Here is a 19,128-nt window from a genome sequence, read left to right as displayed (position 1 = left end):
TATTTAAAAAAAATTGAATTATACATTATATTAATACAATTTTTCAAAATAAACATAAAAAACATTTTGAACCATATATACCTGTAGCATATTTTATTACAGTCTCCTAAATCTATACAAATAGGAAGGAAAATGGTTTTTTTTTTAAAGTTTAATGGAATTCAGTTAATATTTTAAAGGTGGACTCAATTGGTAGTTGGTAAACCTTAAAATAATTCGTTCTAAAAGGTTTTATTAGGACTCTGCAGTTTGCATGCAGCTTAAATGTAATTTAAAAGCCGCCTACAAAGGTGCCTGTGTATTTGAATAAAAGTGGGTTATGCGAACGAACCAGCCAGCTAGGCGTTGAAATTTAATAATTCGACCGATCGATATTCGGTTTAATTGAGTTCGTGTACGAGGAGTGTAGAATTTACGTGTTCGGGCGCGCGGTGTGCAATGATTATATTATATTATAGCATGATATTAAACCAGGACGCGCGACCTCAGCCATTTCTGATAACGTGAATAACAGTATTGTATCGTTATACACTCATCTGTTATAATTTTTTAACGGGGAATCCGTTATTAAAAATACTGAAATAATTTTTCTATTAATTGAGGTAAAAGTACTTTAAAGTACCTACCTATACCATCTACATATTATATTGCTCTTCACCCGTTCACCCGAGACTATGTACGTTGGATACGTCGTCTGTAGCAATAATCAAAGCAACTTATAAATATTGGGACTATTTTGATTTCGCGTATAGCTCATCTACATTAAATCGTAGATAGAAATAATGGATGAACTATGGAATCGTCTGGTCTGTGATGGTGTGTTCGATATGGTAGTACGACGGTGTACGCTTAATTCTTTTTTTCTCTCAGTCGTGCAACGATAATAACATAATATTATGTAGATAGGTAGGGTAGGTAGGTACGATAAAACCAAACGGTCCGACCGAATGGCGGCGATGGCGGTTGGGGTGTCGGCCGGGGCGGCGGCGGCGGGGAGCGGGTTGAGCGCAATACGATCCGTCGACGTTTTCTCGCGAATCCTCCACGTAGCGGCGGCGGCGGCGGCGGAGGAGGAGGTCACGGGCTTACGGCGCGTCTGGCTGGCGGCGGTAGCCAGTAGGTTTTTGTCGCCGCGCCGCCGAAAGGATCGCGACAATATTATTATTATTATTATTATTTTATGTGTACACGGCAACCCGTTCGCGTATTCAAACGTTAAGCGAATGGAAAACGGGGAGAAACAATAATAATAATAATAATAAAAAGAATAAAACGAAATGCGAATAAGAGCCGAGCCAAAGGTATAATACAACGCGCATAGATGTGGATAGAATAGATGTATCATTTATATATATGTGTGTGCGTGTATAAGCAAGCCGTAGGTAATAAGAGGAATAAAAAAACGCCAACCGACTCCGCTCGGATCGTTTCGGTCGCCATCGCCGCCGCCGCCGCAGGTTTCGCACGCAACAGTATACAATAATAATATTATTATTATTATCATCGCCGCCGCCGCCACCGCCGCGGTCGTTACGTCGAGCGCTGCGCACACGTCTACGGCGGAATTTCACAATAATAATAATAAGAACACACACAAACACCGACGACGCGGCGGCACGGACGATTACCCCCACCACGCTGACGGCACCCGCATCCGTAGTGGTTGTATGTGTTGTACGCAGCGACGACGACGACGTTCTCACCGCCGCCACCACCGCTGCGATTCGTCTGCGACTCTACACCACTGGCCCGTTCGCTGATAACTCGCGTAGATAATATTATTATTACTATTATTATTATTTTTTTTCACTTCCAACAACGTACAATAATATCGCATTATATTATCATTCGTTATTATTATTGTTGAAATAATAAATACCGCCTATATAATATTATTATTATTGAAATAATAAACGCGCACAGTGAACTCGCGCGCACGCACGCACGCTCGTCCGTCGCCAGCGGTATTGTAAAAATATCGGTAGTGTTTGTTAATTAGTCGACATTACGTTGTACGCGTCGGACTTCGACGACGAGCCGAAACGGCAACGCGCGTCCGTTAACGATAACGTACGTGAATTACGCGCGCATGTAGTTGGTACGGCGTCGGACCATCGGCACGCAGCGCACTGTCGTTGTTTTTATTTTACAATCGCACACACGGTGCACGTACCGTACGTAATTATTGAGTTTTTGTCTCCTGTCCGTTCTGGTGCGGTCTGCTGCTGCTTGTCGCCCGTCCACGTCCGCGCTCCGTCCATATCGTCTCATCACGACGCGGCCCGGTGACGATAATATGCGATTGTTATTGTTCTGCGCGCACGGCGTTCAGCGTTCGGAAAACGGTTGTCGACGAAATGCGTAAACGACGGACCCGGCGCGAACGAGAAGACGAAGACGACGTCGAGGAAGAAGAAGAAGAAGAAGAAGGAAAAGAAGGTAAAGACGACGAAGACCGCGGCCGCGGAGAATACGTATGACGACGGGTCCCATTGCCGACGACCCGTGTTGTTGTTGTCCATTTGCTCGGCCGGTCGTTTTGTCGTCGACGCATCGTCCATTGGTGTCTGTCCGCGATCCGGTCGTCGCCCGAGCACCGTAGTTAACGCGACCCTCTGTCTAAACCACCCACTTCAACAACAACTACAACAACTGCTCGACCCACACTGGTGATACTTATCTGGCTACGGCTCTTTTCCCCGCACGAGTACATGCGATTCGCAGTTGCCAAGAAACATCACTCAGAAAAGGTCAGTGTCCGTAACAATATTAGGTATGCCTACGGTTCGTCCTCTCACATATTGTATCTCTGCTGCGTTCTCTGAACAGTATTGTTTTTCTTAGGAAGCCAGTTATTGGGTGATGTTGTGTCGTGGACGTTGTTGTTTTCATTAACCCATTATAGTCTGATGGACTTTAGTGTTGACACGGTGTATGTTGTATTTAAACTAGATTTATTTGATTTTAGAATTCTCAATGTTTTCCAAAAATTGATACCTTACGTTTTATCTTTTTTTTTTGTTATTTGTGTCAATATTTAATGGATGTAATCAACTCAGTAACCTTTTTATTGTTTCTTTTTTGTTCATACACATACTACCCTGTTTTGAATGAATGGTGTAATATGAATAAAAATAAAATAATATTTGCCCTCTTTCTTGTAACATACAATTTTTTTCCTTTTTTTAGTAAGTAAGACATCTGTAACTGTGGTTAATTGTATAGACATTTTTCTTTATAAGCAAATAAGATTGCCTCAATTAGAATATAATCAGTGTTCAGCAAAAATGCTATAAACACTATTTGCTAAGAAAGATGCCATATGTTAAATTTTTAATGGGTAGGTACAGTGTATTGTATTTATTTAGCACTTACCTATAATCTTATATGTATGGTATTGTTGTTTAGGAAACTGGTCATCATTCAAGGCCGGATTGGTTTAGCGAGCTACTGAGTAAAACTCAGTGAGCCGCTTAAAATATGGGCCGGATTTGAGTGTTTGGTCATTTTTTTTTTTTGTGATAAATTACTACAAACATTGGTAGAAAATAATACTGATTAGAATTATTTAAAAATGATTTAACTCGGTAGGCCGATATCTTGCCAAACCAGCACTGTCATAATTTAACTGTTATGCAGTTATGCTGCATAGTTGTCCCTACATACACATATTTGGTTAAGTCATCAATAGTTTTTGATTATAAAAATATAATTTAAATTTAAAACTTTAAATTTTAAATATTATTTTTGCTAATTTAAAATAAAACACGGAATTACTGCATTTTTGTTAAATCAATAGTTTTAAATAATTAATAATGTTTTTATCATAATAGAATAAATATTAAAAACAGAATATCTTGATAAACATGTAGCTAGAAATAAAATGTACAAATTCCATTAAATTTATAAGAAATATTACTTAAAAAAGTTATAATATATATTATAAAATATAAAATGAACGAAAATGAATAAATATGAAAATAAATGTTTCTCAAAATGCCTTGGTGGAAATGATGTCATCCTTAGTAAATTATATATCAGTTTGTATAACCCTTCCAGTTCATCTTAGCACTCGCTTACTGTTACGATTTTAAAAGAAACCAATGGTCCTTAAACTATATTATATTAAAAAAATAAAGTTTTTGGATCTCAATTTTTTTTAAATTGTAACAGTTGTTGAGTGCCAAGATGATCAGTCGTATTATATTACTTACATATTTTGTTTAATATATATGTTCAAAAGATTGCATTCATTTTGTACTTTAAATGTTGTGATCGAGTTGTTATTTTAATTAAAAACGAAGGCTAAAGTAATAACTTTAAATTTCAGTCAAGTACTCAATTGAATATTAATATACCAAGAATCAGTATTAGGAAGTAACTAAATCACAAATGTTTTTTTCTGAAACTATCTCGAAAACTCAAATCAAATAATAGCAGAGCTTTATAGTTCTGTATTTATAAGCTTATAATACAATTATAACAACATGTATACATGCTCGTTCTCTCATTAATAATAGGTACTAATAATATTACTTGATTGGTCTTGCCCACCTACCTACTTTATACATAATAATTACCAATACCTATTAATTGTTAAAATTATTTTTTATACATTTCTATATGTTATCTTCATAACATATAATAAACATCGAGGAAGTAGATGATGATTTTACTTTTAAATTGTAAACAAAGTTGAGGAATACTTAGTGTCACATTAATATTTTTCTTAACTTTAGTAACATTTAAATAAATTTTATACATATGTTTACACTAAAATTGTTAAATACTATTTTAATAAAAGATAATTTTTTGAGTAATAACATTAACTATTTATTACCTATAATAAATAGCTACTTTGTATTTTAATTAATGTATGTACGTAAAATTCATATATTCAAGCCGACTGCAAATATTCGAGTTACAAATTCTTTTAATGAAAACTAAGAAGTAGTAATAGAAGGTCTTCCATTTTACAATCTTATTGTAATTTTATTTTTGTAGTTTATACAAAAATTTATAAAAACACTAAACATTTCTTATGCGTAATAACTTACTTTCTGTCTACTTATTTAAAATTGATCAAAATTTTTATTTTTTTATCTATCCATTCACATCAACATTACCAACATCAAATCCATTTATTGTTCAAAAATGTTCTTAACAGATTGTCTAAATAATAATTAAATTAAAAAGATAATTGTGAGATAATTATTATTTATTATTGAGCATCATTTTGGTATGACAAAAATAAAATTATAATATCTACTAAACTCTTTAACTTTCAAAACTTCTCATCAAGAATTGAAAAATTGTTTACGTTGATTCTGACATTGTTTTTATTATTAGGTAAACGTTATTATATTTTGATATTGGGCACAATTCAATGTTAGCTAATCTGTATTAATAATAATTTATATTTTCTGAATTTTTTAATGCTGTTTTTTTTTATTTATAAATATTGAATATATCTGTATAGAACATATTATATTAGTTTTTATCTGTTACTCAAATATTATTATCATGTTTACGTTCATTGTCATTAGTGTAAAACTAGGGTTGTATGGTTTTAGTGAATAAGTTCAATGATTGAATACAACCTAATAACCTGGCCTACAAATTCTATTAGTTTTAAAGTTCTTAGTTTCTTATACCACAGTGTGATTAATTATGCTACAAAGTACAAATAACAATAGAATTTATAAAAAAAAAATTTTATGTATTCAACGTTAAATAATGTTTAACAGAAAAAAATCAAATAGTATTTGATTATATAATGATAATAGAATTTTTTTTAATTTTAAAATATTCTGAAAATATATTCATATGCTCATTTAAAATATTTAGTTATTTAAATTTAAAATTTTAATAACTATTGAAAGGTATATTCATCTTTATTTTATAATTTTTCATTTTATTTCTATAACTTAAGTATTTTGTTGATGATCAAAGTAACAGTTAAAAATGAACATATTATTCTCAATTTGTACTTATCCATCATATAAAATCAATTCATAAACATCACAATTTACAGAACATGATATACCTAGTAATAGAAAACATATATACAGATATCATCTATGGAAGAATTTTTTATTTTTTAATAAAATAATTGATTCTAAAACATCATAGTTTCATAAATGGATATTTTTTTTACTAATCTATTTCTTTAATTTTTTGCCATATATTTTTATTTGCTATCAACTAATAATGAAAAGCTTAGGAAAACTGAATAATTATTTAAATTTAATTTTAGGTAACTTTAAAGAAATGTTAGCTAAAAGGTAATAAATTATCAACATATGTTACAAACCATTATCAAAAAAAGGTGGGCGACTGGATACTACTCTGCTGTACAGTAGGCGTCAAATGAGTCATTATGATGGATGGGTTAAATTTGAATTTAATGATATATCATTGTATATGAAAAACAATTCTGAGTGGAGACTATCCGTCAGCCTATATATATATATATATCACTAAGTATATTTCATGATATTTTTATTTGATATAGCATATAGCTATTAGGTAAAATAATTTATTTTACTATTAATAATAATATAGTAAGTTGAATTAATTTTTACTGAAAAAATTGCATTTGAAGATATTATTGAATATATTAAATATAATAATATATGTTTAAATTATATGTCCCTACATATAATGTTTTTGAAATATAACAAAATAATAAATACTGTTATTCTGTGTTAAAATTTGTAGTTCCATGCAAATTTAAACTTAAAATGTCTATAGAAAAAAAATATGTATTTTTTAGATTTTCATTTCCATTTTTTGGTTGAGAAAACTTTTATTAAATTTTCAAGAATTTGCAAATTTTCGTGATTTACGTATTTTGACAACATTTGAATTTCAAATGCTTATAGAAATAAATTGTATCTATGTATTTTAAATATTTTTACAGACCCATTAAAAAAACTCATGTATTCAATTTTTTTAAGCTTTTGGCCGACCAAAAAAAAGGTAAAAATAAACCCTAAAATCTAAAAGTACCTAAATATGCAAAATTAAATTTTTAATTTTAGTTTTTTTGAATCATCAAAGAATGTTCTGCTATTTCTTAAGTGTTTTTAAGTAATGCAAAATTATAACATTTTTTATTAACTTTTAATTATTTTTAACAAATTTTTGTTTGTGGACCTTTAGATTTTTGATGATATTTTTAATGAAAAATATGTGAGAAAAGAGGAGTAAAACAAAACATTGGCTTTTATAAATCTATATATTAATCATTTTTTTAAATAACAAGTTTTTACTGTTACCTATTTATGTTATAATATATTTTAGTACCCTTATGAATTTAAGTAAAATAATTTGTATTGACTAAAATAATAATATATTTATTGTTTATTTTATTTTAGGTATATGTCATATTATGAAATGAATAAAATGGAGGACAGAAAAAGGACAATTCTTTCTTCTGGCAATTCCAACACATCATTAACTCCTGTTAAACTTCAAAAACTTAAAGGTATGAAATAAAAACTAAGAATCACATCATATGAATTAATTTTTTTCATGAATACTGTTCAATTTATTTGTAAATTGTTTATAATTTTTTTTAAATTGTAATATTTTATACTTAAGAGGATGTTATACACGCATGTGTTGTCTTTATCTTATATACATACAATATGGAAAATTTTTATTCAGCAGAATTAATTTTGTGTTGTTAGCTTTAGTATTAGAGTAAATTTACCTATTATCAAAATTAAAGGTAAAAATATTGTCTAGGAAATTTCATATACTTTTATTGATATTATCATTTAAAGTTGTAATATTTGACATACCTATAACTCACTTTAAAATAATTATATCAATAAAAGCATATGACATATTCTAGATAATATTGTTCCCTTTATGGTTGATAATAGATTATTTTACTCCAGTATTAAAGCTAACCACATAAAATTTGTTCTGCTGAACACAAATTTGCTATGATGTACATTAGTAAGACAGACAACACATGTGGGTATAACTTCCTTTTAAAAATATAGTAAATTCTATTTAGTATAATATTTAAAATTTTAAAATAATTTTTTTCAGAAAATGATAAGATAACTAATGAAAATGATAATATTTGGAGCATTTCAAAAGTAACTAGAGGAGCTAGTGCAAAGAGTTCAGGTTCTAAAACGGTAATGAAACATGCTCTACGGCAACAAGCTAAACGAAGGCGCAAAAACACTACTATTGCAGCTGGAAATGTTGCTCCTATTCCAAGAATTATACTTCCCTCCAATCAAATAAACAGTAAATATGATATTATAATTTAATTCATAGCTATACATTTTATAAGCAAGACTGGGTATTAGAAAGTTTATATATTCCAATGCTAAAACTAATTATATTTGTTCACTTACCTTGTTTGACAGTATAATGTAAAATTTAATAGTATCACATTATTTTTTTAGTTGTCCCAATTAAATTACTTATACATTTTCTTTATTATAAAAATACTTTTTTAATTATTCCTGAATATTCATTTAATAATGCTTTTAGAATTACATATTTTTAAATAAATAATTGTAATATTATTTTATAGGTGTATAATTTAATTGAATTTTCTTAAAATAAAACATAAAAAATCGGTAGGGTATTTAAAGATAAAATTAATGTTTATTTATTAACTTATGTATTCTACATTTCTATTAATCAATTTGAAAATTTAAGTAATTTAAAAAAAAATCATTAACTATAATATGTAATTTATACATTTGTTCTAATCTCAAATTTTAAAGTAAGCCTAGTTTACCTAGTGGTTTTTTTCTTGTATTTGATTTAAATTAGGACTTTTTTTACGACACATATATGGTTTTCCATATGTGTCCTAATCATTTAATTTTATTGATTCTTATGTATGATAATTGATAATATACTTAGTTTTCTATGCAGTTTGTTATTTTTTCTTTTATTAAATGTAATGAATGAGGTAACTATGATTAAGAGGATTAGAATAGGTTGTCTATCTTACGCGCATAACACATTTAATCGACGTAACTGATTCTTATTATAGTTTATTAATAGTTAACATTAGAGCAAATTTACGTATGAACAATTTTACATTAGAGAATATTAACTGCTCAAACAAATAATTTATTTTAATATAAGAGTCCGGTACATAGATTTGATATGTGATATGCATTTAAGTCAGTGGTAACACTTACAGCTTAAAATAAAAATAAAAAAATGTTTTATTTAGACAATATAACTGACTGAACAACACTAAGTACTTACTACTTAGTACTTAGTAGTACTGCACTACTAATAATACATCATTATTGATTTTAATAATAAATACTTATATAAATAATAATAACTATATTATTATTTCCACATTCACTTACGTCTTATGTAAAATCCACCTGGGTTCTAAATGTTGTCAAGATTGCTGCTTCTCTGTATATTTGGAACATTCTTGAACCATTTTATTTATATTTTTTTGACTTGGATTATCAATATTCAGTTTTAAAATTGCCATCTTATGTCTTTTAATATCTGAACTTACTCCTTTGGTTCTGGATATTCTATGTTAATTTAAATATGACATAATATTATGCATCAATTAATTATCTCGGTACTTCTTAGGTAAATGCAGCACCAAAATCAGAGGTTTTAATTTAAAAATATTGTTAACATTTTGTTAGTTATTTTCTATTATGTTTTACTTTTGGTTAGAATAACTGAACAAAATGTAGTGAATACTATATTAACGAGAATATACTTTTGTGTTCACCTAGAAAATTAATATGCAAAGTATATAATGGAAGATCACACTTATCAATAACATTAAAAAGTTCTTATTTACTCTATTTTTAGTTTTTCTTTTCATCTGTCTCTATCTAGAGCTACTTCATTAACATTATCTATTTCTTGTCGTCTTAGTTCCTTCTTGTTTTTGTCAATTCATCTCTACTTTGGTCTTTCAATCAGTTTCTTTCCTTAAGAGTTCAGTTTAGTATATAATTTTTATTATCGATTTAGCCCTTAGTACATGACCTAGTCAACCTAGTCTCTTGTGTTGTATTTCCATTATTATATCTGGTTATCAGAATTATTCCTGTAATTTCCTGTTACATCACATTTCGTATGTTTAGTCTTCGTTTCTTATTGGTCCATAATTTTGTCTTTCTATGTTCGTGATAATTGTGCTATAAAATGACTTTGATGGCTATGTATCTCGGATATCAGCCTAATGAATGTATTAAAATCTTGAATTTTTTATAGTTTCAGTTTTAGAGTATAAAAGTGTTCATTTTAAACATTTATAGTATTCAAATTCACTTGCTTATTTAATAAAAATATTATATTTTTATGATAAAATCCAACAGTTTATAATATTATTATACATTGGTACTCTCATAATTAATTATACATTATATATAATTAAAAATATACACAATTAATATTATTGTTATCGGCAATACAAGAGTACTTTGATATATATAGAATATAGATATATTTATATAGGATTAGCTCACTAGTATTATATATATATATATATATAGGTACTCAGTCGTAATCTGTGCTATAATATTGTGTAATTATATGCTTTATTGTCGCGACCGGTAACGTCTATGGTATAGTATGCTCAAACATATAAGATTGTATTTGAGTTTAAACTAAGATTTTTGTTCGTTATTAAAGTATTGTGGAAAAATATTACGGTCTATACCTGTAATAGTAAAATGGTAGTAAAACTGTACAGGTTAAAATACACTATAAATGCTATCTTTCTGCCAAGACTTTATCATTTTGACCTTTGAAAAAAATTTTTTAATAGTCAAGTTTGGCTGTATATATTTATTTTATATTTGTAATCTTTAAATTATTATTGTTTATAAAACAAAAGTTTAATACATTTACTTATGTTTTACAGCCATTGAAGATGAATCTACTAGGGTGCCTACAATGTTAGAAGTTTTATCATCTATTCCAGGATTTAGTTTGGTAAAACCACGTAAACGTCCTGGATCTAAACGATTGTCAGCTGCTGCTCAATTGCAACAAGCAAAGGCTGAAGGTTGTGTTGATCTAGAAACACCAGATTCTGTTCTTGCACAAGTTAATTTAAGATCACTTTTGAATAAACAAACTTTTTCTATGCTCCCTCGTCTCTATCAACACAAACTTGTTCAATTGTTACCACATGTTGATCGAGAAAGTTTAAGTGATACTCAATCTGATTTCAGGTTTGTGTACTCAAGTTAAATATAACTAATGACAGAATATAATATTTAAAATAAAATAATAAATCTTTTTATTTTATAGGCCATTATTAAATTCATCTGTTTTAAATAATGAGTTCTTTGCTCAAGCTTGTCTTGAATGGACTGATAGATTATCAGAAGGAGAATTTACACCTGAAAATCAGCAAAAAATGAAAATGGATATTGATCGTGAAAAAAGCAAGCTAGATCCATTTAAAGTAAGTTATTATTAATTATATTTTAACATATTGTCTTCATTATGTGTATGCAGTTCAATTAGAATAAAAGATTAAAATTATTTAGTTTACGGAAAAATGGATTTTATTGCTTACTTATTTGAGAATATTTCTGGAGTTTGAGAAGATTTAGTTTTGTCTATAGAATATGTAGGAATATTTTGTAAATTATGAGAAAAATATACAAATGTATTTTAATACTCGAATCATTATTAATCTCAATTTCGTGGCAACTATAGACATTTTTATAAAGCATTTACTACCTCATCTTTTAAAATTATAAATTAGTTTAAAGTGCATCCAATCAAGGCTGGGCACTAACGAGTTAAAAAGTTAAAATTAAGTTATATTAACTAAGTAACATTATGAGTTACTTTTATTTTTATAAGTAACTTCTAACTTAGCGAGAAAACCCAGAATGATTTAAATATATTAACTATTAACCAATAAATTTGTTGTGTTGTCAACAATAATTATTTATTCATAACATTTTATTCGTATTGTTTCCTGTGACCTTTCATGTAATTAATTTTACACGTAAAAAAGAAAACTAACTTATTTTTAATTAAGGTAAGTTACTTATTTTTCAAGTTAACTTCTAACGAGTTAAATAAATAGTAACTTTTAACTTTCAATCTAACTTACATTTTTCTGTATTAACTTAACTTAACGAGTTAAAATAATTAGTTAACTTGCCTAGCTTTGCATCTAATACTTCTATCTAATGTACAAAACAAAACATTGTTTAATTTGAATATTAAAGCATAATATTTATTATATTTTCATTTTTGAAAGTATAGAGAATATTTGTAGGTTTTTTAAAAGCATTGGGTTCTTATTATATAAAATTCAGTTATAAAAATCATGCTCTTGAAATTATATTACACTTAAACAGGATTATTATTATTATTGTAATCTAATTACAATTAATATGATGGATTTTTAATTTCAGTTGAAGTATTTTGAACCTATATGGGGTGAAAATAGACTATCAAGTTCGAATGCTGCTGTTTCGGATTGGCGTAATCCTAAGCATAAAAAAACCGAAACTATTACTGTTCCGGTAAACACACCACCAGTTATTGCAGTTACCAAGGATGTAACAATAAATGCAATAATAACAACAACAAAAGAGACAACAACAACGACGACAACGACTACAATTACAACAACAACAGCAACAACAACAATACCAACTACTTGTTCTTCATCGGATGATATTAAAAGTGAAGATACAAAATTAGATTTACCATGGGATTCTGTTGATTCCACGACTGATTCTACAATAAAACCATTAGTAGAGGATATGGTTTTACCAAAAGTAAATACTTTATTACATATAATTAATAATTAAGTATAAATTCCTTACAAATATTGATGTTTTGCGTGATGATTAATAAAAATATAAAAAGAATATGTTATTTTCTATTTCAATGAAAGGAAACTAAACTAAATAATGACCATGGATACTGAATTATTTTTATCGATCTTAGATTGGTAACTTTTTATTTTCACAATATTATTTATTTAAATTAAAATGTTTAAAAATATCCATTGATATAACTTCATATTACTTATTGAAAATTCCATTAAAAAAAAAAAGATTTTAATGATTATGTAATATTAATTTGTATTTATAAATATATTAATTGTATAATTTTAATAATGTAATAAAACTGTTTTTTTTTTTTTTTATTTAGGATGAAGACATTGAAATAGATATTCCATTGAAAGATGAATTTATAAGCGATGTTGGTAAAATTGATGATGTTAATTTAGATGAAACATCAGTGATTAAAAACTGGTCTTCGTTAATGAATGATGATCTGGGTACATTAATTCCAGAATATGATAATGTTTCTACTTCAAAAGAAAAAGAACAAAGTGAAAGTGAAGTTCAATTGGAGTTGGAAGGTATATTTAAATTTAAATTATTTAGTTTATTAATATATAAACTGTTTTATATGTGAAAATGTATTTTCAGTAACTTTAACTCCAAAAATAGATGATGTAAACTCAACAACTAATCAAATTCCATCAAACGAAACAAATGATAGTAATATGAATATGAATATGAATATGAATATTATACAAGAACTTCCAAAAACCATTTCTCCGCCTGTGGTTGTTCGAATGCCTAGTGTTATTCAACCTCTTGTTATTACTTCTTCTAACAGTTCACCATTACCCAGTACACCATCTTTATCAATATCTCCTTTACTTCAATCTCCTTTAGAGTCTAATATCCCTAATGATTTTTCATTTATCAACACAATATCTAATATATCATCAGCTCCTTCTGATCGTCCAGTTCATCATACTTATGTGTCATCAATCAAATCACAGGTAAGATATATACATTTTTACATTATATTTTTATTGATACACAAATCAAATTGTATCAACAACTTGTATTACTTATGTTTTTAAGGTGAGCTCAAGTAGTTGTACAACAAGTAGAACTAATAGTAGATCAACATTGAAGCAACCACCTGGTGCTATCAATTTAGAAAGAAGTTACCAAATATGTCAAGCTGTTATACAAAATAGTCCTAATCGTAATCAACTTAGATGTCAACTGAAACCACCACCATCAGTATTAATTGGCAAAAGTTCTTTGTAAGTAAAACAATATTTTAGGTATGAATATTAAATCATTGAAAATTGATTATTTTATTTTATAATAGTATACGTAATGGACCAAAACCAATAAAAAATATAAATATTACCAGCAGTTCACAACCTCTAGTTGTTAGGCATGTGTTTGCATCTTCTCGTGGCATTCCAGTAACAATGTCTGTTGGACCTCCATATGCATCTGATGTAAGTAATAAACACGTTAAATATTGTATTGTTTAAACTATTATTAAATGCCTCTCAATTTCATTAAGACACTATTTCTAAATTTTAATTAAAACTCGAAATATTTATACACGGCTATAAAAAATAGTCATGTGTTTTTTGATAATTTAATCCTCTAGAATCATTTTTGTCAGCAATAATATTTTGAATTTTGAAATCAAATTATCAAGTAATTTTATTTGTATTCTTCATTTTTAGTTACCAAAAAACATTCCAATATCTATTGTTAAAAATATTATTTTATGAAATTAATATTATGTTTATTTTAATTTTATAGCAACAGCAATTAACCGAAAAACAAATGGGGCAGTACCTGTTGGTTCAGAGGTCTGGTGGAATAACAGGTATACGCCGATCATCTAGTGCTCCTCCGACCAATAACAAAATAGCTCCAATTTTAAACGGTGGAAGACCAGCAAGTGTAGGTATACAAGTATCTACCTATGGTCAGTCACAACAAACTAATGATTGTTCTTGTAGTCTTAATGCTATGGTAGTATGTAAGAAATGTGGGGCATTTTGTCATGACGATTGCATTGGCCCTTCTAAACTTTGTGTAACGTGTCTTATCCGATAATAAAGCTCAAAGTATGATACTAAAAATATTATGTTAAACTATAACACAAAATTTTGTTCAGGTATTTTTCGTAAATTTATGAAATGTGTAGATGAAAAAATATTATTATTTTTATTAATTGACTTATTGCCTATATTTACTTTGTTTTATTTTTATTTTATTCAAATCCTCAGTCCTAATTATATTGTTATATATATGTATAAGTTGACCCTTTTGAAACTAAATTATTGACAAAAATTACGGATAAATACTTATTCATAGCTTATTTAATTGTTCACTATTATTCACCATAAAATATCCAATTACACAAAAGCCGATATGACTAAAATTAAAATTACGTACATTACATTACAATTTAAAACATCATGTTTAATTAATTGATTAAATCATAAATTTAAAATAAAATGTACATAGATTTTATTCCCACCCTAAAGATAATCACATGTACTTATAAGGTAATTTTTAAACATCTGTTATGTATTTTTAAAGTCTTAAGTTTAATCATTGCTAATAGTAGATAGTAACCATAAACACAAATCAAACAATTTCTTATTAATAATATAAACATTTTATATAACTGTTCTTATTGTATTATTTATAATAAGAATTATAGCTCATGGAAATATGTTATTAAGTAAATAAAATAATAATAATTTATAAACAAAATTTAAAAAAAAGTGAAGTAATACATCACTAAGGTTGAGTTTTCTAGAAAGCTAGTCTCTTATTAAATTTATTTAGTTTGGTTTTCTGTATGTAAATACCTACAATATTAAAATAAAAATTACCTTGTTTAAGTATAGCATTTTAATTATTAAACATTTAATCAAAGCATTTTGTATAATTCCAATGATAAAAATATTTATTCAGATGTCCTTACTTATTAATATTGTTATGTATTAAAATTTATAAAACTTATTATTAGTACATTATTTATAATTATATTTGTTTTTCATTTGTCTAAATATTATTCTGATAATTAATTAAACAAAGACGCCATGTTTTATATGACTTGTTACTAATACAGTTATATTTAAGTTTTAAGTTATCAATCTCAAATTTTCCAAGTTTTTTTTAATAAATTTGATTATATATATTTATATATATATTTTTTATTAAAAGTTGAATTGGTTATAATTAAAAACATTTATAAGTTAAGAGCTTAATTCAAACTTGTGTGGTGTACAAGACTATGTTTATAGATTTTTGTCAGTTATGTGATAATGTAGAGTATTTAGAAATGTTCTCGTTTCTTCTCTAAAGCTCAAAAATTAATTTCAATAGAATTATTCTTTAAAAAATGTGTATATAATAAAATGGATTTATTATAGTTAAATAAAATAAATACACTCTTCTTCTTCTCTTTCACCGTAATTGTCCAACAAAATTAAACAAATTACGATGACTGTCTTAGATATTATTTTGAATAATTCCATATATTATGTGCCTATATATTGTACATGTATTCAAAGTAGACTATCAGATTTTCTCTATTTCAATTATTGAAGTGTAGCATATAACAAAATATGGAGTCAATGATAAAAAAAAATATGTAAATAGCAATACTTAAAAACTTATTGATTTATACCTGTATAAAATATACAGATATATATTACATACATATTTAAAATTTAATATTACTTTTTACATGTCTCCAATGTTATAAACATTAAGTAATATCAATCAACTACCATCTAAGTACTAACCAGTTGTGACGTTGATATAACTTATAAGTATATTAAAATCAAATGATCTGTTATAAGCTGTCCGAGCATTAGAAAATTACCTTTAATTTGCACTATTGTTTCGGTGATGGAATTGTGTTATCTTACTGTACTTTTTTTTTTTTTTTTTTTAATTTTATTAATAAATCTTACGCAATAATGTTAAAACCCATTTTACTGTCCTTATATAATTGTTAATAAATTTATTGTTGTGTATTGGTCGTATTCTGTATGAAAATATGTGCTTGAGTATTTGCAACAATATTTGAGCATACATTATTGAAAACAGTATACGCAACCAAACAGAGTTGTCATAATATTATGTTTTATTTTTTTATAATAATCCCTCTTTTAAGATATTACTATATATTTTATTTGCAATGGGTACATAATAAGAAAACGAAAATCCAAACTGATATTTAGTACCCCATATTTGATAACATTTTTGTTAAGTTTTTGTTTTTTTTATTTATTTACTTTTTTTTATGATTATTAAACGTATCCTAAATTTAAAAATTAAACAATTCTATATTAAAAAATAATATAGGATATAGTGATATTGTTTATCGTTTTCTGTAATATTATGTCCTCATATACTATATTAACAATGTATCATTTATAAATGTCCACTGTACCCACATACTTGAACCATTTATTTTCCAGAAAAATGTTAAATACAAATTTTATTTATTTATTGATTATTATTATTTTTTCATCCGATTTAAATAAGATATTTGATGTTATAATATAAAAATATATATGATGTTTTTTTTATTTAGTTTTATAAAAATACCTACTAGACACTAAAAAATTAAGCATTTATTTAGGTTAAAAATAAACTGTACATAAATATATTGATTCTCATTCTGTTTATGCTACTGTAATGATATTGTTAATTTACTTTATTATTTATAGGAATAATATACAATTATTAAGTGTACTGTATTTGTGTTGAATTATTTTGCCTAAAATATTTATATTCTAATGGTCATATTGCATAATAGTATGAAGAATAATTCATCAAATTGTTATTTTTTATTTGTTTTAATAGTTAAAATATATTTTGATGAACTCATTGAATAAAACCAATGGACAAAATATGAGTTTCGCTTAAAAAAATGTTATATGTTAATATTAATATTTTTTCAGCTATGAGTATATAGTAATGTACAATAATATATAATTATATAATTGTATGACTATACAGAAGGTATAGGTGTGTAAAAGAAAACCTTTTTTTTTATTTTTAACTTAAAATTAAATTCTTCAATGCAATACTTGTTTAGTTCATTGATACAATTAGTTTTACCTACAGTTCTTGCACAATATTTTTCAGCCAAAATGTATATGTATTATTTATGTAAATAAAGTTCATAAATTAAAAGCATATAAAGGTATGCAAGCTGAAATAATATTCTTATAAGGTAAGATACATGAAATATTCAAGTTATTAAAATAAATACTCTAATTGGTAAAATATGCAATTATTTTTTCAAATAGGTATTTCAACTTTTCTTTGTGGTGTATTCTTTTTTTTTTTAATGATGTGATCCATATTTATATTTTATATTCTGAAGTAGATATTAATTTTGGCATTTACTATGTTATGACATATAATAATATGTCAATTTTATGGAATATACTTCATGTAACTTATTGAGTACTCGATTTTGAACTGAATGAACTGATACATATCATTACACTCAAATATCTTTAATAAAAATCTTGTTGGTATACTATTTTTTTTCATTGGTCATTGTCATTGTCTGTTAAATAATAACATAACTAGGTATACAGAAAATTTAATAAAACGATTTATTATTATTTATTATAAAAGAACAGAAGAAAACAAACCTAGTGTTGTATTGTTGTACTTAAATTTCAGTTTTAAAACTTTGTGGCGATATAATCTTTTATGATAGTAATTTTTAATGGATTTTATAATTATTAATTAACTAACAAAATTTGACTATATTAAAAACTTTTTGATGAAACGTTTTTTAAGTGTTTGACATTACAATACGATCATGCCTATTGCCTAATATGTCTAAACTTCTGAACAAAATCACGAACTCTTGAAAAGATTTTATTTAAGTGCTGACCACAGATATAGGTATACACACAGACAGTGAGACAGCACCTACTAATAGGTAACCTATGACAAGCAGTGGCGTATTTACAAGGGAGAGTCCTGATCCCCTTCCCACCATTGGCTCCATACTTACATAAAAGTATATAATCTATATGTATATTAATATATTCTGTGGGTAACAAAAGTTGTAACCACATAAAGTCATAAAATGTTATTTTTTTACGTAATCGGCGAAAAACAATGTTATCATAATTTGTTATGCATAGTTGCCATTTGCCAGTTGAAAAACGATAAGATTCTTTTTTTAATTAGAGTCCATTATCTTGGACTGTTGACTTGAAGGGGGAACAACTACACAATAGTTAAAATTGCACTTATTCTGCTTCTGTAGAACAATAACATACTATAA

At 26.9% G+C, this 19,128-nt stretch overlaps 1 protein-coding gene across 1 annotated transcript; it reads left to right on the top strand.

The window, feature by feature from the left end:
* Positions 1-1,583: 1,583 nt before the first annotated feature.
* Positions 1,584-17,567, top strand: LOC132924250 (polycomb protein Asx). The gene is made up of 11 exons (XM_060988442.1): positions 1,584-2,750; positions 7,380-7,489; positions 8,065-8,271; positions 10,898-11,210; positions 11,290-11,446; positions 12,417-12,785; positions 13,165-13,378; positions 13,449-13,810; positions 13,896-14,083; positions 14,152-14,287; positions 14,604-17,567. The coding sequence occupies exons 2-11, from the start codon at positions 7,384-7,386 to the stop codon at positions 14,901-14,903; spliced, it is 2,352 nt and encodes a 783-aa protein (XP_060844425.1). The 5' UTR covers positions 1,584-2,750; positions 7,380-7,383; the 3' UTR covers positions 14,904-17,567.
* Positions 17,568-19,128: the final 1,561 nt, after the last annotated feature.

The sequence above is a fragment of the Rhopalosiphum padi genome, chromosome 3 (genome assembly GCF_020882245.1).
Source record: "Rhopalosiphum padi isolate XX-2018 chromosome 3, ASM2088224v1, whole genome shotgun sequence".
Classification (NCBI taxonomy): Eukaryota; Metazoa; Arthropoda; class Insecta; order Hemiptera; family Aphididae; genus Rhopalosiphum; species Rhopalosiphum padi.
Note: the sequence above shows the minus strand (reverse complement) of the source record. Positions and strands in the feature narration are given on the sequence as shown.

Excerpts from the sequence above, each read along its gene's own strand:
- LOC132924250 (XM_060988442.1), top strand. The coding sequence starts at position 7,384 with ATGTCATATTATGAAATGAATAAAATGGAGGACAGAAAAAGGACAATT. Across the intron at positions 8,272-10,897 it reads TCCCTCCAATCAAATAAACA|CCATTGAAGATGAATCTACT; the intron begins GTAAATATGATA and ends TATGTTTTACAG. Across the intron at positions 14,288-14,603 it reads GACCTCCATATGCATCTGAT|CAACAGCAATTAACCGAAAA; the intron begins GTAAGTAATAAA and ends TTAATTTTATAG.